Source organism: Helianthus annuus, chromosome 17 (genome assembly GCF_002127325.2).
Source record: "Helianthus annuus cultivar XRQ/B chromosome 17, HanXRQr2.0-SUNRISE, whole genome shotgun sequence".
Taxonomy (NCBI): Eukaryota; Viridiplantae; Streptophyta; class Magnoliopsida; order Asterales; family Asteraceae; genus Helianthus; species Helianthus annuus.
This window is the reverse complement of record NC_035449.2, coordinates 129,807,765-129,833,348: the sequence shown is the minus strand read 5'-3', so window position 1 is coordinate 129,833,348 and position 25,584 is coordinate 129,807,765. Positions and strand designations below refer to the sequence as shown.

The 25,584-nt window shown below is 36.7% G+C and overlaps 1 protein-coding gene across 3 annotated transcripts; it reads left to right on the top strand.

Moving 5' to 3' along the window:
• Positions 1-15,739: 15,739 nt before the first annotated feature.
• On the top strand, positions 15,740-19,970 carry LOC110925518. 3 transcript variants are annotated; one of them, XM_035987156.1, is made up of 3 exons: positions 15,962-16,499; positions 16,596-16,975; positions 19,227-19,970. In XM_035987156.1, exons 1-3 carry the CDS (start codon positions 16,361-16,363, stop codon positions 19,368-19,370), a joined length of 663 nt encoding a protein of 220 aa, XP_035843049.1. In that variant the 5' UTR covers positions 15,962-16,360; the 3' UTR covers positions 19,371-19,970. The 3 variants fall into 3 exon arrangements, 2 of the variants coding, with proteins under 2 accessions (XP_035843049.1, XP_022025152.2); XM_022169460.2 differs by having other exon boundaries at positions 15,963-16,499; positions 16,593-16,975; positions 19,227-19,956; XR_004887282.1 differs by lacking the exon at positions 19,227-19,970 and adding an exon at positions 17,995-18,082 and having other exon boundaries at positions 15,740-16,975.
• Positions 19,971-25,584: the final 5,614 nt, after the last annotated feature.

The window sequence follows — 25,584 nt, the reverse complement described above, 5'->3', positions numbered from 1 at the left end:
GCCTCAATTCACTGATGAGACAACTGAAATGCTCAAATTGTTGCGTCAGTGATTCACCTTTAACATGAAAAAATGTTTTATGCTGTTGGTTCAGGATTTCCCTATTGTTTTCTATGACTTCTTCGGTACCCCCAAACTGTTCCTTAAGCGCGTCCCACAATTCTTTGGCACTGTTACAGTGTAACAGTCCAGCATATATTTCATTGGGCAACGCTGATGCTATGATGCTAAACGCTTTAGCATCTAGTTCAATCCTTTGAAAATCGGTTTCGGTATAATTTTCAATAGGTTTTGGAACGGCTTGTTTAGTATCTTCAGCGCTTGGCACTGTAGGAACATGGGGACCAAAGACGACAGACCTCCAACAACATGTGCTTTGTTGAGGGAGGATGTGACCCATCCTCCTCTGCCAGATGTTGTACTCATTTCTTTTTAGCATTGGTGGTTTAAAAAGCGAGCCGGTGTTGTTTTTATCATCCATAGATTGTGACGCCATTCTTGTCGTTTTACAGATACTGAGAAATCAACTTTAATGGTGATTAATCAACACTCTGTTTTTCAACAAACGAACAAACGAACAGTATCAACTATTATGAGCTGAACTTTTTACGTCAAAATGAAATCAAATTTGACTATCCAAGCTCTGATACCAATTGTTGGATCTGAGTTTGATTTTGATTATATTTTGTGTTTGTAATTAAGATGAAAGTGGATGAGTGTGCAGCGGAATTAAGATGAAAACAAACTTTGCATACAATCAAACGAGAGTAATACTTTGATCAAACATCTTTACACAATGAACCGAAAGATTGAATTTATTTCAACAACGATTACAATGATTGATGAATGAATGCAAACTCCCCCTCAGCCAGAGCTCAGTTGTTTGTTCGTGCAAAGAAGACGAATGATGCAAAAGAGCTAATAGAACAGTACAAAGTACTGAGCTATTTATAAGCACTTGCAAATAACTGAGCATCTTAACTGACGTCACCATGAAAGTGACATCTAACCTCCTAACAAACTCTAACCTCTGATCTATACAAATACTGTTGTGTCTAACTACTGCTATTACATTACATTACAAAGCAAACTATTGATCAGCTGCTGCAACCTTCGACTGCTGTGAACCCAGCAGCACTTGTCCGGATCAGCAGTGCTTGACTCAAAGCAGTAGATTGAATCAGCAGGGCTTTAGTCTTTCATCAGATCTTGTCTTGAGCAGTAGTTGTAGGTCAGCAGTTAGTAAGATCAGCAGATAGGAGGTTATTAGTTGTTGTAATCACTTTCAAGGGGAGAGACTTGTATGTAAACATCTGCTTATTCTGGATCCACTGCTCTGATCCAGTTTTGGCTTTAATTATCTGTTCCTCTGATAGGGTTCAATCCCAACACTATGTACTCACATTGAAGTGCAAAGTATCTTCAATCTAAAGAACTCAACAAGCTCAATCAAACCAAGGAAACTCAAGCAGCACCAAGTAATCGGATCACTAGTCAAACAATAGACGCCTAAATCGGAAGATCGGAAAGAATGAGGTCTTGAAAACCAAATGAGTGTAGGAACTCATGTGATATGGTTTAACAAAGCCTACATTCTAAATCGGAACCTAACCTAAGTGCTTTCGACCCATCGCGACCCATTAAGGTAGCTTACGCTACTTTAACGCGTCGTGCGCGCAAATGCGCGTTCGAGACGTCTAACTAGTCCTATGACAAGTATTATATGCCTAAACATGTTTAAATAGGTTGCATAATCAGTTTAGGTGACAAAAGTTAGGTTACATATGCTTAAAGTCCAATTATGCATGAAAAGGGCATTTTGGTAATTTACCTAAGGCATATAATCTACCTATCATACAACTACTTAAACTCGGTGACCATAAGGTATAACCTCGGAAGGTTATTCACTATACAACTATGGTCACTAAACATGCTTCGTCGGATCCTAAAGATCGACCAAACGGGTCGAGTTCGAAAGTCTAAGCGGTGGTTTAGACCGCTTGACTTACGACTCTAAACAAGCACTAAGTAAAAGTGACGAGCTAAGCATGTTAAAACATGCTTAACTAAGTTTGAAAACAGGTTTTGATATCAAAACAAAGTGTTTTGATATCAAAACAAAGTGTTTTGATATCAAAACAAAGTGTTTTGATACCAAGAGTAGTTTGGTTGCAAAATACGCTTAAATGCGCATTTTGACCGAAACTACGACTCGTCACTACGCCTAGTCAACGTGGTAATCAGTAGGTATAGTCACTAAGGACTATAACCATCGTGATTACGCTCACGTTGCGAAGTTCAAACAAACTTCTCGTTGACCATCTCGTGGTTAAAGCTGAAAGTCAAACAAACTTTGACTTTCGAGCTAGGAAAGCAATAAAAGAACGAAAGAGGACTTACAAAGGGTCCAAATAGATTTGGTTCCAAGTATTCTCAGGTAGGTAGTGAAATATCACAACCACTTAGAGAAATCTCAGACCAAATGCAAGGAAAAAGGAATGAAAGCATGGCCTATATATAGTTTTCGCAAAACCGTTAGGATCATTTCTTGGAGAAGAGGGCATGATCCAAGCCATACAAGTGTCAAGGACTGATTGGGGGACTTGTTCCCCACACAAACCAGCCCCTAGCAATGAAAACCACCTAACAAAACCATCAAAATCGTACTAAATGACCAAATTCAATGTTTCTGTCTGGCATGCCCTCGCACCCCGCGTAAGACTTGGCTAAGGCTTACGCGCCCCGCCTGGCCAACTTTGGCAGATTGTCAAAATTGGTCCCTGCAGCTTAGAAACTTGCATTTCGGCCCATTTTTGACACGTTTAAGCCCCGTTAACTTCATTTCAAGGCTCTAAAATGAAGTTAAGTATTAGGAACTCAAAACATGCTCAAAAATATCTCGGATGTCGGTTCGTTTGATTGTATGATCACGTTGTTCGGTTAATTACGACGGAAGTCGTAACGAGCGCCAAAACGATCCAAATTAAGCGACGAATGGAATTTTATCATGCCAATCACTAAAATAAAATATTTTAATGATTACATAAATTTTTGGATGTCCGGATATATTCAGAACGTAAGATATGCGCGAAAATGCAAACTTGTGCACTTTTTGACGCTTTTAGTCCCTGAATGACCAATAAGTTTATTTTAGCATACCGAACCCCTCAAAGCCTATTTCTAAGCGATGTAAAGGATATTTATGGTATGTTTAACTTATGATCAAGTTTCAGAATGTTCGTTACTATACAAATCGGTATAGTTTCACAGTTTGACACAAATAGTCCCTGCGATCGAACAAACTTGTTTTCGACACACCAAACCATCCAAAACTTATTTCTAAGTTATGTGAAGGTTATTTAAGGTATGTTAAGCCTATTTCACTATCTCGGAGTGTTTTTCGCGTTTAACTGACTGCGTTTACGCACCAGTTTGCGTATAACCTTCCAGAAAGCGATTTAAAGCTTGAAATCGAATCGAATTGCAAAATCACCAAACATATAAAACACATATAGTAACACCAAAGCACATTGTTTTATTGATAATTAACATTGTTTTGCATTGTTTATCTATTAAAGAGCACAGTTGTCACACTATGGAAGGAATTGCCTTCAAGGGAGTCTGATTGATGAAACAACTAGCCAAATGTAGATCTGTTGATCCAACATTTGTAGTTGTAGGATCGGATTGTGACCTAAACGAGTCGTTCGGAAGAGCTTAAATCCATTTCAGAGGCGGAAACTAAGAAACAGATGTAAAAACAGCTTGACTCACATTTTAATCCTCTTGTATATTGATTTTACAATGTTTACAGTCAAAGGAAAAACCGGCAGCACCTCGGTATCACTCTGCAAATTTTGTTCTAACTATTACAAATGAAATGCTCTCATGCCTATTTATAGGACTCAAGCTTTCGCTTGAAGTTACATCAGACAACTCAAGCGAAACCCACATATATAATATTCTATTTCAAGCAAAACCTCACATAAGAATATTATAATCTGTTTCAAGCGAAAGCCTCCTGAATTCATAAACTGTTTTGTCTTCTTGTGTAAAGATGCAATGATGATGTCATCTTGATGATATCATCATTGTATAAGATGATGTCACACTTGTTCAGATTTGCAATGCAGCCGAGACTTGATATAAGACGAAGTCGACAGATGAATGCACTAACAGACTCCCCCTCAGATGTTGACGAGTCTTAAGTGTCGAGTCTTCTCAATCTTCAGTCTTTATCAGTCTTTGGACTTCCTTCATGATCTCTATCTGGCTCTATCCTATCTCCAATTCTCTTTCAGGATCTCTGGCTCCTAGCTCTTGCATCTTCAGACTCTCTTTCTCTAACAGACTCCCCCTCAACTTGTGCTGGGATCGTAGTCTGGCTCTCACAGATTCAGGTATCGTAACTTGATTCACCTGCATATTCTCTACCCAAAACATAAGTTTCATAAAAGATAAGATATAACAAATTTAGAAACTTTGCCAATCTCTTGAAGACACAACCCTGAATACATCATATTCAAGTATCAAACAAAATGATTTATCATGTCAATTTCTGATGAACCACTTGAATATATATCATTTTCATTTCACACATCTTCAAACAAACTTTCCCAAACCTGTTCGTCATGTTCAGCACTCGGAATTTTGAAAATCAGCTCTTCAATATCAGTCGTCTAAAATCTTTTTGAATTTTTCAAAATTTATGCTAAAACACACCGAAACTCTTTTTGGATTTTAATATAACAAAAATGAAATGCAGTAAAGAAATATTTACAAAAATATTTTTGTGAGTTCGTGTAAGAGGATCATATCAGTTTTCGAGACAAGTCACCAACACCGTTAAGCTTAGTTTCATTTTCAAATCTAAACAATTCACCTAGATTGTTAGTATATCAGTCCACTGAAATTCTCACACAAAGTTCAAATTGATCCGAGATACGATATTAATGTCTTAGATACTAACTTATCTGTGTGTCCCACTACTTGAATATACTCCCGTATCCAGATTCCAATATTCAGTCTTACAGGTGAATATACTACAAGTGATATCTGTATATAATTTAAGGGGTATGCGAGGGCCAAGGGATCTCAGGTCGATACTTTCGTATGCGCAGAGAGATATCAGCTTCGACTTTTCAGTGTGTCCCCTTTAGAGGATCTTTTAGCATTCAACAGCAGATTATCAATTTTATTGTCTAATCAGCTGAGGGCTTTTTGCTATGTTTCAAGCAAATGCAGCAAGTATTATCCGAGGACTAGGTCAGAACTTCCATTCAGCAGAAGTCCTGGGATAATACCCCAGATATCACAGAGTATAAAGACCTAGTATATCAGAATACAGAACCTTTCAAACGAGATTTCAGGGGTTACCTATATATCCAAGTTTGTGTTAACCCACAGAATAAGCAAGTTTAAAAATTTATGTTTATATCTTGTCACAAATTACTAAATGTGTAACAATTTTGTGAAAAATCTTCTGACACATCTAGAATAAAATTGTTTATCACATTTTAACGTTTCAAATCTTTAGCATGTTGTGACAACCTACTGATGTACTATCATTTCCTCTTTTATACAACAAAACTCATTTTTGATTTTATCATGTTTTTGGCGTTTTCAAATTTTCTAATGTTTTTGGATTTTCTGAAATTTCTACTCCCCCTAAAATGCAAACACATTAAAGAAATTTGAAAACTATCTAAGCTCTTGACCTACTTGAAGAAAATTCAAAACAAACTGTACAGAAACATGACAACCGGTATCAAATCGCCTCAAATCACCATTCACTAGGCATAAACAATCTGAACTCCCCCTTTCACAGACCATTTTCTCATTTAGATTTCAAAACACTTAAGTTTGTTTTAATCGAAATGATTTTTCCGGAAAATGAGTTTGTTTTTACCACTTGTAAGTTTACCACTTGTTTAAGTACGGGGATATGGTTCATCATCTTGTCAGTTTTATCAACAGTAGTAAATCCAGTACAACTTAATGTCCCTGATTTACCATTAAGCAATTAAGCAACATGTACCATTTTGTAAAAATAATCAAACAATACCACTTGTAGGTATATCATCTCTACACAAACCATTTTACCAACCAGAATGCCGATTCCTGCTTCGCACTTACCAACCTGGAAGCTCCGGCGTAGTCATTCAACCTGTAAAGTTTTAACAATTTTAAGAATTTTTCATACAAACTCATAATACATGAATGATGCCGATTCCTGATCCATGATTACAAACTTGGGATCTCCGGCAAGTCAGATTTTTAGTTTGGAAATACTTTCCCCCAAGGCTGACCATCCTCGGGAGATTCTGGAACACATCTGTCCCACCAGCACTTTGATTTGTAGAACTCTTTAGCTCCTTTCACTTTTCCTGCAACCATCTTACCAAAAATATGTTTAACATTTCCATTAAACACCTTTTCAGCATCAAATTCTTTCTTATCAGCAAAGAATTGATCTGAAATCTCAACCCTACCTTTTGATTTCAAATAATCTTTTGTCAATGACAGAAAATTTTCCTCGTTTAACTCAGGAACGGAATTATCAATCTTTTTCTGAACACATGACTCCTCTGATTTTATGGAATCAGATTCATTGTCAGAACTTCTTTCAGATTTTACAACCCATTTTTGCTTTGTTAAATCGACACTTCTTTTGTAAAACCGTTTTGAACTTTCTCCTTCCTCAGAAGTAGAATTTTTAAACTTTTTAACATTTTCTTTCTTATCAACACAAGTCTTTCTCAAAACAGAGTTAGAAGAAACTTCCTGTTTTTGGTAGTTGGTCTTGGGGCAATTCCAAGCTATATGTCCAACTTCTTGGCACTTAAAACAGGTTCTTTTGTCAACTCTTGAAGCAAACTTTCTCACATTCTTCTTTACTTCAGCAAGAAACTCTTGATTCGATTGTTTCCAGAACGGTTTCTTCTGTTCATCCTCTGAACTTCCTCCTAAAACAAATTTTGTTTTTGGTTTATAAGTTTTCTGATTTTTATAATTTTCTGAAGAATTGAAACCAAGACCTTTCTTTTTGAGATTACCATTATGGTTTGGTTTCTTTCGATAACCTGAACCATAACCGTAACCCTTTTTCTTGTTCAATCTCTGTTGAACTCTTGAAGTGTACTTTTTAGGTTTTTCAGTAAGATTTACATCTTTTATTTCAGAAATATTAATTTCTGTTAATTTGAAAACCTGTTTGATCATTTCAGTTTTGACACTTCTTATTGGAAATTCCTCATCAGAATATAATTTGTCTGAATCAAACAAAGTATATGCCACTTTGATAGACCCGTCATTCAAATTAGATTTTGATAACAGGAATTCTCTATTGTAAACCCTGTTAACCGGTGAACTCGGACTCTTTTCTGACGAACTCGAACTTTCAGACTTAGACTCCGGTTTTGACTCTTCATCCGTATCCAACACCTGATCGATAACTCTCTTAACTAACTCAGACTCATGATCAGTGTCAGACGCTGTGAATGTAACATCAATATTGTCTGGTAATTCATCAGTGATTTCAGACTTTAATTTGATGTTTAAGGCCTTGTCTACTTGTTCCTCATTTGGTTTCCTGGGGGAATAACTTTCAAAGATAGGAGGCGGACATCTGTTATACTTGACACTTTTCGTCTTACCAGTATCCTCTTCTTTTTCTTTCTTCTTGAATGCTTCAAGACCTGCAACAGTAGGATAAACCCAATCAATCAAATAATCACATGTAGTATAACTCAAAAGTAATCGGTTAATCCTTTCACTCTCAATTTTCTCAAGTTCCAACTCCTTCTTCAGCTTAGCACAATCTTCGATGTAGTCATTAATGACACTTTGTTTTGTCATCAAAGTTGCACTCATCTTGTCATTTGCTTTTTCAAAATCTGAATTCGTTCTTTTCAAACAGTCAATTGTCCTGTTCAATACATCGTATGACTCTTTCACATATTTCACATCAGACAGCAAATCTTCTTTAATCTTCTCTAAATCAGCAATCTTTTTATCTTTTTCTTCACAAACTTTGCAAGACTCTGAACATTTCTCACAAGGCTTCGTGACTTCAACTACCTTCTCAATTATCTTTTCAACTTCGACAGTCTTTTCAACTTCAACAATCTTTTCAACTTCAACTATTTTATCAACAACTTTCTCTACTTCGACAATTTCTTCTCCTGCTTCTGTCTTTTCAGCAGCTTGCATTTTTGCTGCTTCCAGCTCTTTCCTCAATCTTGCCATCTTCTTCTGGTACAACATCTCCATTTTATCTGCAAAAAACAAATTAAAACTAGTTAGATCAGTGCCGTTTCTAGCTTGGTTGAGATGTTCTTCCTCATCATCGGTATCCACATCGCTTCCAAGATCAGGAAATATCGGGATTCTTTTTTCACTAGCCTCTTCACCTAGTATTCTAGCAACAAAGCCTGAATCAGATGGAATGTATTTATCCCAACTAAATCCCTCTGCAACTTTTTCATCATCTTGATGAATCAGTAAAGCTTTCTTCTTTCCATCATCAGTAGCATGAGCATGTGCAATTTGAGGTTGTTGAGTAGTCTGATGAAAGATTGATTTCTGATAATAATTGTTTCTATCTTGATTCCCGGTAGCTTCTTTACTTTTGCACTCTCGTTTTAAAATGACCTTTTCCTTTACAACGGAAACAGGTAACCTTTGATTTATCAAATCCCAATGGAGAGGTAGCCATTCCTCGAAATTCATCTCTACCAGTAATCTCTTGAAACTTTTCAGCTCTCCTCCAAGCACTTGCTAAGCACCATTTGATATCCATCACTTCAAGTTCTTCAGCATCAATTTGGTCGTAATCTTCTTTGGTAAGCATCGGATTGCCAATCTTCCCATCGATCAAACTTTCGTAAGATTCTAACATAGTAACCAGTGATGCCATGTGCTGCTTGGCAACTTCTGGAGACAAATTCTGACCATTTTGAATGTTTAATGTAACAATGCACTGAAGATGTGTTGAATTTTGTCGTTGAGAAGTTGATGTTGCACTATTTGGATCAAAACTTGAAAATGATGAAGAAAATCCACCATTTTGAGTCACATTACTAATCTTTGTTCCAGATGAGCTGTCAGCACTAAAACCAGTTTGAATCTTTGGACTATGGCTGGGAGTGGCCTCAAACTTGTTACCTCTGTAATACAAACTGACATCTTGTTTTGCATTTGGATTCGTCATTATAGCAGTCTTTTGAATATCCAGCTCTTGTTCCTCAATCTTCTGGATAAACTGTGCCAAGTTCATACTCTCAGTCTTCCTCATGAGTTTCACAATCATCAGATAAGTTCCCCACTTCTGTTGGGGTAATGCCTCTGCTAACTTATCAACCCACTCATCATCATCTTTCTGAATATCCAATCTTTTCATTTCTAGAACCAGATGACAGTATCTATCTATCATTTCCTTTGTGGTTTCATGATCAAATGCAGTAAATATGTCAAACGACTTCTTCAACAAGGCCTTTTTGTTTTTTATCATATCAGCACTCCCTCGGAATTTCTGAAGTAAAGCTTCCCAGATTGATCTAGCAGTTCCATTATGTTGAAGTAAGACAAAGATGTCTTCTTTAACTGCTTGCTGTAAAATGCTGATCATCATTTTCTCACTAGTTTACTTCAACTTATCAGCTTCAGTAAAATCATTGAAACCATTTTCCAAACCACGTTCATTCTTTGGTTTCTCGTAATCTTTCAGTAAAGAACACCAAGCATCGAATCTGTAAGCCTGAACCCAATTCTCAAAACGGTTTTTCCAACCCTAAAAATCTTCGATATACATCAACTTTGGTGGTTTCTGATGAGTACCCGTCTCATTTTCACTGTATACAGTCTCAGCAGTAGTAACAGGTGCAACCGGTGTTGCAAAAGCATTGTAAAACTCTTCCATGTCTTTAAAAAAATTGATATATTTCGGCAAACACCTGAATGATAAACAAACAACCAATCAGTCTAAACAAACTGAGTAAATGTGAATGCGTTTAACTGCTGAATCGATCTAGAACTCATGTCGAAAATTCGCGGACTCGTTTCAATTTAAGATGAATAGATGCAAACTTCTTTACTCAGATAGGCCGATGACTTGAAAAAAAAAACTCAATATATCTTCTGTTGGGCCACACATAAAGACTTGATCATATATTGTGATTGGGCCGAAAACAAATGATCAGTTAAAGCCCATGGATCCTTCAATGGATTGACAAAAATCACTTGTACAACTCTTATATCGATACCTGGGCTGACAACATTCACGTGATGTACCAAACACTTTTAATTCAAAGCTCAATTCTATAGGACCTTCAATACTTTGAACATGGTCGATGTCACATGCATATTTTTAATGTCTGATTATCTTTCAAACACATTGTGGCCGACAATTATATTAGACTGACATATCTGATTTATCACATGCACATCTATATCATTTAAAATCAGATGATGTTAGGTGAATAAAGGCTGACACATGAGAATCACAAACTTCTTTTGATTGGGCCTTCAAATCCACTAAACCGATAAAACGTGAAATGTCCAAGACAGTTTACGAGAATCACATTTAAACTGACACAAACATGTGATTTCTTTTCCTAACCTACTGACAACTTCGATTAAAGTATCACACGTCTCGATACGTGTTTTCAAGCGAAACCTGAACACAGGTCAATTTCAAGCGAAAGCCGGTGTTTTGCTTCAAACACCACCAAATTTCAAGCGAAAGCCAGATGATTTCAGCAAATGTCGAACGAATTTCAAGCGAAACCACCGAAAAAATCAAGTTTTAGATCGATTTTAATGATGAAACTTTCCAGGATTCGTTAAAACATGATTGCGTATAATATGTGTGTATTTGAGCCGATTTTAACCGTGAAAATTTTTAATTTTTGAAAAAGAATGGTGTAAGAACAGAATTTGTGATGAAAACAGGCTGTTTTGGCAAGATGTCTTCCTTCTGAGCTCTGATACCAATTGTAGGATCGGATTGTGACCTAAACGAGTCGTTCGGAAGAGCTCAAATCCGTTTCAGAGGCGGAAACTAAGAAACAGATGTAAAAACAGCTTGATTCACATTTTAATCCTCTTGTATATTGATTTTACAATGTTTACAGTCAAAGGAAAAACCGGCAGCACCTCGGTATCACTCTGCAAATTCTGTTCTAACTATTACAAATGAAATGCTCTCATGCCTATTTATAGGACTCAAGCTTTCGCTTGAAGTTACATCAGACAACTCAAGCGAAACCCACATATATAATATTCTATTTCAAGCGAAACCTCACATAAGAATATTATAATTTGTTTCAAGCGAAAGCCTCCTGAATTCATAAACTGTTTTGTCTTCTTGTGTAAAGATGCAATGATGATGTCATCTTGATGATATCATCATTGTATAAGATGATGTCACACTTGTTCAGATTTGCAATGCAGCCGAGACCTGATATAAGACGAAGTCGACAGATGAATGCACTAAAGTAGTTGCTGCTCCACTTGAACTACTGACTGGAATTTCAGGTAATTCCAGCAGTGTAGCCTCCTCATTTGTTGTTGGAGGGTTAACAGTGATAGAAACACCAGACTCAGTCACTTGTTGATGTATATTCTCGTTGACAGGTGATTGAGAAGAACTGCTTTGTGTCTGGGCAATATCAACTGCTTCCAACAAAGCTTTTATTGATGGTGGAATTTGTGAGGTGAGGATAGGGGTGGAAAGAGAATTTGCCCTGGGAAGTGAGCTTTGGATGATGGAATCAAGTGATCCCAGAGCATCATAATTTGGTGTCCCTGTGTTTACAACCTGATCTTTTTGTGAAGATTCAGGAGGAGTTTGAGGCAAGGATGGAGATCTTTCTTCCATCTGCTGTGAGGAAGTAGCAGCAGTGGTTGTTGATGACATTTGTTTTGTCACTGGCAGTGGCTCTGGGATCTCATCTTCCAGAGTTGCCTTTTTAGTTGGTTTAGGGGGGGGGGGGGTTTGGATGATTTCTTTTTGGGCTTTTTGGTAATGGTAGGTGTGGGTTTCATAGCAGTGGTTGTGCTACTATGATCACCTGGAGCAGTGGGCTCAGCAGCAGATACCTGAGGAGCAGTGGTAGCTTCTAAAGTCTGCTTAGGAACCTCTGCTTGTCTTTTGGAAGATTTCAACATTCTTGTGAATGTTTCTGCAGTTAAACTGTTTATTTGAAAAGGAGCCCCCTGTGTAAGCACATGGGCATTATCTTTTGAAAACTTTTTCTCAAAATAATAACTCAAAAACCTTGGAAATAGTAAGAAAGCCTTTTTATCAACATTTTTGACCAAGTAATTAAAGATTTCCTGGGAGTAATTAAAATTTTCTCCTTGCAGGATAGCATAACCCAGATATTGAATCTTCAAGGGGATTTCATTGAAGGCAGTGGTTTTGTTGGATACACACATAAGGAGGGTATGAAATAAAAACCTTGTAGCAGATGGAAAACTGCCTTTTTGTAAAGTATCTTTTTGCATTTCTTCTTCATACCCTCTTTCAAGGAAATCCCTTTGGTACTCTGTTTTAGGAAAAGAACTTTTACCTTCTAAATCATTGAGTTCAAAAACTTCAGAAATCGATTGAGGTGTGATGGAGAACTTTACAGCCTTGATTGAAGAATTTATGGCTACAACCTTTTTGTTCACTTTTTCTAGGGTTGCATTTTTCCAAAACTCCCTTTGTGTAGTCAAGTAAACGGTTGCATCACAAGTTAACAAAGTTTTGTACTTTGTGGATGAAAGTGTGTCGATGATGGAATCAAGGATTCTGGTTTCACTGGGTTTTTCAAAGATACCCAAGTAATTGTGTGTAAATTTAAATGGAATCTCAATTTTGGGTGAATCCTTTTGTGTGGTTTTACTAGATTTTTTCACCATGATTGAATCGGGGATGAAGAAGATGAAATGAAGGCGAAGAGGATTGTGCGAAAGTTTTGAGGACAACCGTTTTAGAAGGGAATTTTGAATTACAGTAAAAACCCTGTTTGGGGTTTTTGATCAGGGTTTTATAGACAGGAAAGGTGAATGCTGACGTGGCAGCGGTTACAAAGATCTGATGGTCGAAACACTGTCCACGTGACAACCTTTGATGGAAATGAAGGACAAGTATTTTATCAAAACCACTGATAGAAGAAGACCAGTGGTTGTAATGGTGACAAATGAAAGCAGTGGGTGATTTTTACTATCAGTGGATAGCATATCAGTGGATAAAAACACTGATTTTGAATAACAGTGCTTATAAAAGAAAAGAGGAAACACACTAACTTTCAAGAAACAAAACAAAACATTCCATTAAAATAAAAATACCACCAATAACTCTTAATAATTGAATACAAACCACTTTACTATAACAACTATCACTAAACTTAACAAAACTACTTATAAGGAAAGTAAAAACCTACGCTTCAACTCCATTGACTCATTAACTTGTCTAAATATCTCTAACATCTGTGCCATTAACTAAACATCTTTGTTCCCACTCTCACCATTATTCAAAAGTGCCAGGTCACGAACAGCAGTTGGAGGCAATAAACGCAACGTCTCAGTTACATCATCACGAGAGCCAACTCCAGTCTTCAAAGAATGAAAGCATTTCCTCAGATCTTTAGAAAACTCTAACTCAGCTTCCAAATCTTCCATCACTGCTTTATAAAACAGTTCCTTCAAATCTTCTCCTTGATTACTTGATGAAGCCATTGAAAAAAGCTAACTTTTTAATTAGAAATCGGTAAAACTTAAATAACTTGAGATACGATATACATGAAATGTCTGCATATATATATAAAAGGCTTATGGACACTAACGCGGAACCATTAATGGCATCAACGGTTACATGATGTAAAAATTAGTCCGGGAAACGATACAATCATACAAAAAACTGAAGAGACACACGTTTACATACAGTTATTACTATAAACACACAAACCATTAATTAAACACAGGAAACTTAAACTGGTACACGGCTAACTATGCATCAATCAATGAAAATATTAATGACCCTTTAAATTATAACGAAAATATTACAAACAAAGAAAAACATGCATGTTTAAGGGAAAAGAAAATACACACATAAAAAAACTCCAACTCAACAGAGTATCATTACCAAAATATAATAACCATCATCATACATAAAAAAACAACATAACTAATCTTCGCCAAAACTTTCGATTTCAATCACCTCATCCCACTTCCAATTCTTCAACGCCTTTACCCTTTGATTAATTCTTCTGATATTACGAGGCTAGAGAATAACATGTCAGTCACTCATCTAGAATATTAACTAAACACAACTAAACATATAGATATGGAACCAACCTTGTTGATCTCATGCTTTATAGAATTGTCGGGACATCCAACCAAAGCACCAAACTCCAAGTCAAAGCCTTTAGATTTGTTCTGAAATTTACAAAACAAAATATAAGCAAACATAATAATATTCAGCATAAACATCACCATCTATCACTAACAAAATAATTTACATACTTTAACATAAACGATTTACCTTTGTAGCTCCGATTGAAGACATAGTCAAGTCAGGAAGTACTCCAAACAATTCTTCAAACTGAAAAACAATATACTCATTAATAAAATAAACTACCATGTTGAACTAAAACAATGTTATCTTACAGTTATAAAAGAATTATTACATACATCTCCAGTTTCATCAGATATCTTACTCAACTTTTGAAAATGATCATCCACAACAATGTTGTCAACCACAACCTGGAAAAAAACAACTGATAATCACTGTTGTCATAGTATATTACAAAAATAAACCAAAAAACACAGTATCTGTAAAGAAACACAATGATTTTTAAAAATAAACAACATGATAAAATATTTTACAAGAATTATTACGCACGTTTCCAACTTCATCACATGTCCTGCTCAACGTTTGAAAATGATCATCCACAAAAATGTTGTCAGCCACCACCTGGAAAAGAAAAAAAAACAACTGTCAACCACTGTTGTCATAGTATATTGCAAAAAAAAACAAAAAAAACCATCACAAAAAACACAATAGCTGTAAATAACACAATGATTCTAAGTAACACACAATATCATAAATAATAACAGAAACTTCATCATAAACTTGCTTCTAAATGTACATTCTCATTAGAGCAATAAGAAAATTCATGCAAATGACCATCCACACACTCGTCAGCTACAACCTGACAAAAAAAGCATGTCAATGATTTTTTACTATAATAACACAAAGGATTCCTACAAACACAAAACGATTGTAAAAAACACAATGCTATCTAAATCACAATACTTGACAAAACAAAATGATATTTCATTTCCAACTATATTAGAAGACTTCATATCTGCTGGCTGCTTCATTTCCACAACGTTGTCCAACCCAGCAAACTGAAAAACAAAGCATCATTATTCAAATGAATAAACATGGTTAAATAAACACAATACCATATAAATTAACAACTTACATTTTTCCCCGTAATTGAATCCTCATCATACACAGCATTATCCATCGATCATAACTGAAGCAAAACAAACAAACTAAATAAGAAACTATTATCGAAATATAACAAACATCATAAACACATAAAATATGTAACCACCTTACAGTGATATGCTTTATTGAAAAGGATGTAATGCAAAGAATGCACGGACATATATATACATCTTGTATGCTAACTACCACGTAGAAGTTATCCAAGATGAACCGACAAGATTGAGGGAGCGTACCCACGAAGCGAGAAACATGCAGAAAACACAGCAAAACTTAACTGGCATTGAAAAAACAAACTGCCAAATTTTTTGGGTTTGAACGGATGAGACTAAATCTTGAAGGAAACCACCTGAATTATTACGGTCAGGATCTACTTGAACGTGGGTTTGACTGACGGTTGTTTTGCGGCGAACAATTTATTAATAATGAGATCTCTATAAATTTCCTCTCCACAATTAAAAACACTCAAACTAAACACCTTCTTATTTTCCCCTCTCTCTCTCTCTCTCTCTCTCTCTCGGTTATACATCCAGGCAACAAAACCCAGAGACTTCAACTTCTCAAATACACAATACACACACACAAACATGAGAATCACCCACTGACCTAACCCCTTCCCCCTCGTTCAACTGACCGGCCGCCAGAACCAAATAACCGGCCGACCAAACCCACTCACACCTCACCTACACCCTCCGATCTTCGTTAATCCGACAACCAGAGGTCACCAGCTGGCCATGAGCGCCCACAGCCGGTCCAGATCAGCAGCGGAGAGGCCAGAGACTGAGACAAGAGAGATATCGGAGATCGATTGAAGAGGAGAGAGAGAGAGTAACCGATAGAAGAGAAGAGCCGCCGCACATGGCGGAGGCGCGGCGGCGGAACCAGAAACACGGGATAAATGAGAAGGAAGGGGGCGACGTGATGATGATGACGGAGATGGTGGTTCTGGTGGCGAAGGGCGAAGCCAGACAACCGTCTCCACCCGACAAAAACTCCAGTGAGCTCCCTACATTCTGTTTATATATTCTTCTTCCTCTATTCTTCGGGTAAAAAGAAATTGTTACTGATTTTTATTTTGTTCGGGTGGGAGTTGATTTTGGGCTTGTGAAGATGGCCGACGTCAGCCGGAGCCACGCCGTCGGTGAACGGCGGTGGCTGTGGAGGTGGTTATGTGGTTCGGATTCCACGGGTTCTGATTTCGTTTGGTGGGTCTGGGTAAGAGACGTTACAAGTTCACAGCTTTGGTTCGACTCCGGTTCGGGTCAGATTTTGGAGCCTCAGGTTTTAGGTCAACAGAAGTCAAAGGCAGTCAAACATAGTATTTCGGCTTGTGTTTCAGTGTTTGGGTCAGAGTTCGGGTCCGGGTCGACTCGATCAAACCCGAGTCAACTCGGTCAACACAGTCAAACCGAGCCAACTGAGTTGACTCGGTTAGTTCAGTTAAGCGGCTCGACATTTCGACATGATGATTTGGTAAAGATTAACGACACGATTGTTTTGTTATTCTTATAGTTTTATATACGCGAAAACGAGCTTGAACCGAATTAAATCGACGAAATCATTAGTTAAAAACACTCGGATTATTATTTAGCTTGTTTATATAAATTGATTACATACATATACATTGTTGAAGCTTGATTGAATTTTGAGAAGTAACGACAACTTGGGTTGTCGGGGGCGTCCAAAAACAGAGGAAACTCTGCCCGTTTTTCGAGAAAATCCGTAAATACAAAGTGTTTTATCATAAAATAAAACTATCGGATTCAAATAACTTTTCTTGCGGCACTTTACAACTTACAAAAAAAATGATGATTCCTTTATAAAATAAATATAGTTTATATATTTACTTCGAACATCAAATAATTCGATCCTTTTATAAAAATAAATATATTTGATATATTTATTTCAAATAACAAACAACACGAATTCGTTTATACATATAGTTATGTATTCATTTTAAATATCAAACAACACCAACTCTTATAAAATAAATATAGTTTATATATTTATTTTTAACATCAAACGACTCGTATTCTCATTTAAAATTAAATGTAGCTTGTATATTTATTTTTCAACACAAACAACTCGATGATACTTTTGTAAAATAAATATATCTTTTATATTTATTTCAAACGCCTAAACGGCATACTATATATCACATATATCGCTTACGAGTTTATTACATGTTATTTTCGTATAAATGTGTGTTACATACACGACGACTTCTCAAGGCGACTAATGGGATTCTACTGAAATATTTATATATTTTTATATAAATATTTATATATTTTTAAATCTCACAAGAACTAAGTACTTTCTATACTTAGTAAACTATTAACGACATTAAGCGAAACTAAACGAGTGTAACTTAATCACTTTCGTTAACTTAACAACTTACCGTTGAATCGTTCGGTTAACGATTCGGTAGAGCTCGATGACACGTAGTTTAGTTACTGCGTTCATTTAGAAACTTATAAGATATTCCATGTTAGAAATATGATAGAATGCACGCTAGCGAGTCTCGTATTGGAAACGACATCACGAAGTCGTAATTAGCTAGCTTTGCACAAGGCAATTCAAGTGAGTTCATAACCCCACCTTTTTACGATTTTACATTTTTTTTATAAATAAATGTTTTCGGGGTGGAAAGACATGCACGTTTTGCAGAAAACACACAAAGTTCCCGATGAACAAAGATTGCATATTTTAGACAAAGCACGTTTTGCGAGAACATACGAGGCTTTTGAATGAACGAAAACTCATATTTTTTAAGACATGTTACGAACGGTTTTCAAGGAACTCAAATGGTTTACGAATGAATCATATTAAATATACTGGTTTTTTACAAAACAAATGCGTATTATCGAAATGTGAATGATTTTTATGACTAGGGATGGGATCGTCTGGTGATAATATAAAGACTGGGGAGTTGGTCCGAGAGACTAGGGAGTTGGTCTGAGAGACTCGGGAGTTAGTCTGAGAGACTAGCTGGGTAATTCAGTCTGAGAGACTGGGGAGTTGGTCTGAGAGATTGGGGAGTTAGTCTGAGAGACTAGCTGGGTAATTCAGTCTGAGAGACTTGGGTAAAATACATGTTACAAAAGGATTACTTACAATACAATTGGTATGGTTAGCTAAGGAAGGGTACACTTAGATCATGTGAGTGGTGGGTACAACACTTAAGGCCATTAATCCTCGTTGTAGGACCGAGGGACATGAGTGATAAATCTATTTGGGTGTAGCGAGCCCACACCCATGAGGACCAGGGAGGCCCATAGGGTGACTATGTCTTCCAGCCGGAAGCCCGATACAAATTTGCTAGGTTTGAGTTTTCCTGCATCACTTCACACATACCATTGGCCTTGCAAACCATTGGTGATCTCTTTTTCCTTGTTGCTTTCATACCGGGGTTTTACAAATTACATACCATGTTTTATACAAATTCAAAGCATAGGGTTATGCGAGCATAAAGTCAAAGTCAGGGTGGGCATTGACGGTTATACAAACTTTACAAATACAAGAGTTTACAAATATATGGTTCTACGAACATAATGCGTTACAAATACAAAGTTTCCATATAACTTGACAAGAAAATGATATTAAATTCGTTTTCTCAACAATACATCAAAAACCGGTCATTCAAAAAGGTGTATTTCAAATCTTTTACAAACAAACTATGGACTCGCTCAACTTTATGTTGATTTTTCGCATGTTTCTTTCTCAGGTTGCATTTTCAAAGTTAAGGCACGGTTGGAATAGGAGAACCATGTGGAGTCAAGTACTTAGTGGCGTTCATTTTCTAAAAGACCTAGCTTATTTGCTTCCGCTGTGCAATGAAGATACCGGTCTAGTCACGCCAATGCTCTGATAATTTCAGGGTGTGACATGTTTGCCCATCCCCAATGCCTATCAACATTGGTCATGTGGTTAAGGTCATTAGTTCACGCCTGTCTTCCCCGGTACAGTGTGAGGTTGTCAAGCCTAATAGCGTTATCAACTAATACCCTGTTGCCTCCCCGGTAACAAGTTCGGTAGTAAGATGGGACTTAAAGTGGTAGAGTTGAGTGTATTATCCAACATTGAAATTAAACCCAGTAATAAAAGTATTCCTCCCCGGAATAACCAGTTTGTTTGTCCCTCCACGGGACGCATGCTTGTAAAATAGTAGTGAACTCACCTTAGATTTGCTCGGTAAGTTTCTTACTTGTTCAAGGTTGATCAACCACGTCCTAATATGGTTACCATTAACAGTTAGGAATTCATCCAAGTATTTCATGTATTTAACAGATTGCATGCACTAAAATCATCACGTAGCATATAACAGTCCATTCGGGCCACGTACGAGTTCACACACAAATCCATGATCCCCAAATAAAAGCTTAACAGTCCAATACATTTCCAAATACATGTGCGGCCCAGTCAGTTCTAGGCCCAAACATAGTGTGCGATCCAACTACTGTTGATGGCCCAATAACCAGTATATGGCCCAATGTAACAACCCGACTTTTTAAAGTCAAAGTACAAGTCAAAGGAAAAAAAGATTTCTATTCAGATCTGTCATTTCTGACTTAATTATTGCTTGTACCTTCGAACCTCGATAATCGATAATTTAGTTGACGCCATTTTGTTCTACGATTTATAATATGTGAAGTAACAATGCGATAAACGCCATTAAATGCTAATCTACTTAACGCTATCGCATCGCAACTCGAATCGCAATTATTGGTTTTGTTCTGTGTTATTATGTGTTACTTGTGCATGTTTATATTTGTTGAGGTGTTAATTCGTAAACGCAATCGCAACGCAATCTCATCACGGACTCGAAACTAAGTTATACTTTTATGTTATGTGTTAGTTATGTTATTTGTGTAACTATTGTTTAAAACTATCGCATCGCTTACTCGCAACTCGATTAAACGCAACACAACGCTCAACACACAAAACGAAAGTCAGAAAACCAACTCGCGAAGGCCCTCCGATCAAACGACCATTCGGTCGAATGGACATCCGTCCGGATGACCATCTGATCGGATGGCCATCCGATCGAAAGGCCATCCGACCCATTAACTCCACACCGCCTCTTATCCTCTTCACCTATAAATACCCCTCCTGTCACATCATTGTTCACCTATAACTCACTCCTATCACCTTAAGTCCCATCTTCTATCGAACTGGTTATCGGGGAGGCAACGGGGTTATTAGTTGATAGCGCTATTAGGCTTGGAACCCTCACACCATACTGGGGAGGACGGGCGTGAACTAATGACCTTAAATCATGACCAATGCTTTGATATGGGCATTAGGGACGGGAAAACAAACTGACGCCATCTTGTACGGTATCGAGTTATTATCAACATTGCTTTGAACTGAACTAAACTTTTGGCAACTAAACACGTAAAGTGATTTTCGGTAAACAAATTGTGAACTCACCAGCGTTATGATGATACACTTTTCTGCATGCTTGCAGGTCTATAGGTACATTATTTGGAACTTGTTGTCTGTGATGCTGGAGTGGTCATGGGTCGAGATACATGGAATCATGAGACAAGTCCAGTGGCTTTCATACACTTGGTTTATGAAATACTTAACTAATGATTTATGCTTCCGCTGAACATGCTGAGTTATAATTAATGTTTTGTGACACCCTATTCTAATAAATGAAAGTTTTTATTTAAAATCTTGTTATGAGTTCAATGTGATTGGTGGCTAGATCCTGGTACGCACGCCTCGCGGGGATTTCCGCATGTGGTATTTTGGGGGTGTGACACAAAGTTATGTCACAACAGATTTGGAAACAAAAGGTTGATGTTTCAGAACCAAAACAAATCTGGAAACCTAAAAATGATTTATCAAAACAAAACATTCAAAGTGATTCAAGAATTTATCAAAGGAATGTTTTAAAAGGACAAACTTGGGTTGTCAAGAAACAGACATTTGTGAGTGATAATTGGAAAATTGATTCAACCAAGCAGGTTGACAATAAGAATGAAAAATTGTTTGTGAAAAAATGCTAAAGATTTTCCAAAATTGAACAATTCTTATTGTGTCACAATACCCAAGGTCAAACAGACCTGGGTCGCATTATTCAAATGAATGAGTGGTTTGAATGTGCAGGTGCTCCTGAAGACGGATGAAAGTCAAATTGAGGAGAGGAGGAGCGTGGCACGGGAAGTGGCAGGTCCCTGCAAGTCAAAAACAGAGAGTTTGTTTGTTTTGTATATAAACTAAACATAATCAAAAGCCCTAAAAAATAGAAAAATTTAAAAATCAAAAATATGTTTTTATTTTGTCAAAAATTGAAAAATGAGAAAAAATATGTTTGTTTTTTTTACAAAAAGATGTTTTGATTGAATATGCCGAAACCCTCACGGCTGAACAAACATGATTAATTTCACAAGTGATTAAAAATGGTTTTATCATTGTAAAAAAATCAATGTGTTGTAAATCATTGGGGTACTTTCTGCAAAACAGACCATGTGAAGCAGAAGATGGATGGCGAGATAAAGCTATCTCTATCGGGTTGTCAAATTTTCTTTAAAAGTTTTGAATTTTAGGGGCAGTAAGAATTTTGAAAATACAAAAACATTTGAAAATTTGAAAAAGCCAAAAGCATGAGAAAATTCAAAATGAGGTAGCATACCTGGTCTTCTGATTTTGCGTCAGCAATGTCCTTGACCTCATATAATACTTTGCGTGCTTTAAAAGTTTTCCCTCTGCATAAAAATTGAAACATATCGAAAGATATAAATCAAGTGCAGTTGTAAAGAAGATTCCTAAGTGGAACACACCTCAAATTCGAGCCTTCATCTCTTTGACTGAACGGTAGTTCATACCTGAGCTCTCAAAGCCTCGCACTAACCCAGAGTACAGATATCAATATAGTATACTCACCTGGAGGATTGAATCTAGGGAATCTTGATATAAGAGTATATTCTGAGGTGGGACATGCGAATAAGTTAAGTTCTTAAAACACTAAATCTCGTATCTCAAATAAATTGAACTTTGTGTGAAAATTTAAGTGGATCAGTAAACTAAACTGACAATCTAAGTGAATCGTTTAGAACTTAAAGTCTAAAAAGGTCAACGGTGCTAGTGATTTGTTATAAACTGATATGATCCTCTGACGCAAACTCAACAAAAATATTGTCTGTAAATATTTCTTTACTGCTTTACTTTACAGAAAAATTCCAAAAAGATTTTCGGAGTGTTTTAGCATAAACTTTGAAAAATACAAAAAGATTTTATTTCTATTTTATTTTCGACAACCGATGTCCGAAAGCTGAGTTTTAAAGTCTAAGTATGCTGAACATATTTCTAAAAATAAACAAGTTCATTAATTTGAAACTTGATGTTTTTAAATCGGAAAATTCAAAAACAGTTTGTGAAATCTCCAAGGTCATTAAGTTGGACTTTGATGATTAACTGAGAGTTTTGGATGATTAACTGAGAGTTTTGGATGCTTAACTATCAGATATAGAGTTATTTGATAGGTGGGAAAGCTAGTATGAAATTCTGGAAATTTTAAATCTGTCAAATGATTTTCATAGTGCCAGGTTTCAATAATAAGATATATTAATCTTTAATTGTCAAATCTTTGTGAAAGCCAGATTACGATCCCGACAGCTGAGACTAAAGGAGAGTCTGAAGACAAGCTCAAAGCAAGGGGGGTTTGTAATCGAAGAGCCAGGTGACGATCCTGAAAAGCATGGAAGCTAAAAGAAAGGGGGAGCCTGGAGATAAAGTCAACAGAAAGGGGGAGCTGATTCAGAACGTAGATTCAAGAGGAGCTTGAAGAGCTAAAGGGGAGTCTATGGTTCTGAAAATGTCAAAGCTTCAAAAAGACTCAGAGAAAGAGAGAAGATATAAAGCTACGAGATTGACTGCAGTAATATCCAAGGGGGAGTCTGTGAGTGCATAATGTTTATCACTTCCGTCAATCACGTTTCGTAGAAGAAAACTGATCAAAACAAGGTTTTATAAAGTTAAATATAAGAGAATGGCGAGCTTGTAAATAAGGATACCATCCTTATGCCTTTGCCTATAAATAGGGAGTTCATATTTCATTTTATAACTTTTGCACATTTGAGAACCTTAGAGAAGATCTAGAGAGAGAAAGTCTTATACAAGGTGATTCAAGGTATTGTATTTGTCAAAACTTCAATAGAATCATCATTATATTACGTTCTTGTGTTCCATCCACACACGTACACGGATTCCGCACGTGATACGTGTTCTTCGCAATCGTCGGGAGTTCGAATTTGATCAGGAAACGCACGCTCATTTAAACCCATCAAGATTTCTTGAAAACCCATTTGCTAATTTGGGCTTTAATGAATTTGGAAGATTAATTTGTTCTAACTCCATATTCGCCTCTTCTGTCTATATGTTTGAGGAAAGTGGATAGGGTTGATTAGGGTTTGGGGGTGATGGAGATGCAAATCAGTGGTGGTGGGGAGGGAGACGGTATATCTAAAGATTATAATTCTATAATCTGTTAAAAACTACCTGGTACTTGGTATACCTAAATATGTGGCCCGTTAGCCATAGCTACCACCTTTAGTTGATATGAATGAAAGAGTTGAATTTACATGAATAAAAGCATCATGTTGCTGCCCTCTTGTGATAGAGAGGGGAAATGGTTGGGAAGGAAATGGATGTCATGGTGGGAGGATAATGAGATTAGGGTTTGAAAGGGAAATGAATTGTGATGACACTAATTAGGGTTTGGAGTGAAATTGATATTCGGGTAAAAAAAGTTGTCGTGTATGGGTGAGTGGGTTTAGAACCAGAGCATTAAAAAATGCCACGTGGCATTTCAATAAGCTGATGAAAGAGAGATGTTAACATGAGAAGTTTTATGGATTCTTTTATTAGATTTAGATATACCTTTATAAGGTTTTTAAATTTAGGGTAAATTACTTTTTGAGTCCTCGTGTTTTAGTGGTTTTAATTACTTGAGTCTAAAATCAAAATGTTTAATGCCCTGAGTCCCTAAACATTTTTTATAACCTTTTGAACCCAAGTTTTAACACAGTTAGAATTTTTTTTGTTAAGTTTTGTTAAATGGCCAATTTACCCCTATAATTAAAAAATAAAAAGGCTAATTGTTGGTGCAGTTGTCTGTCGACTACATCCTCGTTCGAGTCTTAGTTAAAGAAAGACAAGCCACTACGAGTTTAACTACGAATTGACTGCGGCAATATCCAAGGGGGAGTTTGTTGATGCATTTATTGTCTATCGCCTTCGTCAATTCGAGTCATAGTGAAAAACAGGAAGAAATCAAGCTCATAATGTCACAAGTAGATAAAATTAGCAAGGTGTCATTTTGGTAATTAATGAGAAATCTCATTAATTCCAATGTCATATAAATAGGAGAGTTATGCCATAAGTTGTAAGACTTTTGAAGACTTTTGACTCCATTTTGTGATTTTGGTGATTCAAGTCTAGAGAGAGAAAGTCTAGAGAGAGAAAGTCTCTCTACACGTGGTTTTTGTATTGTACTTGTCATATTTTGCAATAAAATCACGGTTCTAGTATGTTACTGTGTGTTCGGTCACGCACGTTCACGGATTCCGCACGTCGAACGTTCGTTACGCAATCGAACGGTGTCAAAACCGGTCCTACACTAATTTATTATTGATTTCAGTCTCTTGTATCTCTCACTCTCCCTTCTCTCTCCCAAAAAAATTGCATCTCTCTCTTTTCTTTCTTTCTCTGCCTAAATTCTATCATCAGGTGGCTTGATTCCACATTAAATTCATCTAGATTCACCTAATCCACCTATTTTGGTGTCAAGTTTGGCTCCTACGACCTTGGATTCCTTTATACAAAGTGATTCTTTAGCCCCAAATGGGGGTTTATCTGGCGCCGCCCAACCTGTTGGTGGAGTCACACCCCCAAAATCCACCCGCGGAGTATCACCGCTTGGGAGCGTGACTGACCAGGATCAAGCCACCAATCATATAGAACAACGTAAATAGTAAGAGTATTTGTCATTCAACCAAACCAATCCATATGAAAGGTGTTCCAAAACATAAGTGTAATAACAAAGTTTAGCGGAAGCAAATGAGTAAAAGCCCAAT

Excerpts from the sequence above, each read along its gene's own strand:
- LOC110925518 (XM_022169460.2), top strand. The coding sequence starts at position 16,361 with ATGGCGGAGGCGCGGCGGCGGAACCAGAAACACGGGATAAATGAGAAG. Across the intron at positions 16,500-16,592 it reads TCCACCCGACAAAAACTCCA|TTGATTTTGGGCTTGTGAAG; the intron begins GTGAGCTCCCTA and ends TTCGGGTGGGAG. Across the intron at positions 16,976-19,226 it reads CATTTCGACATGATGATTTG|GTTGCATTTTCAAAGTTAAG; the intron begins GTAAAGATTAAC and ends TTTCTTTCTCAG.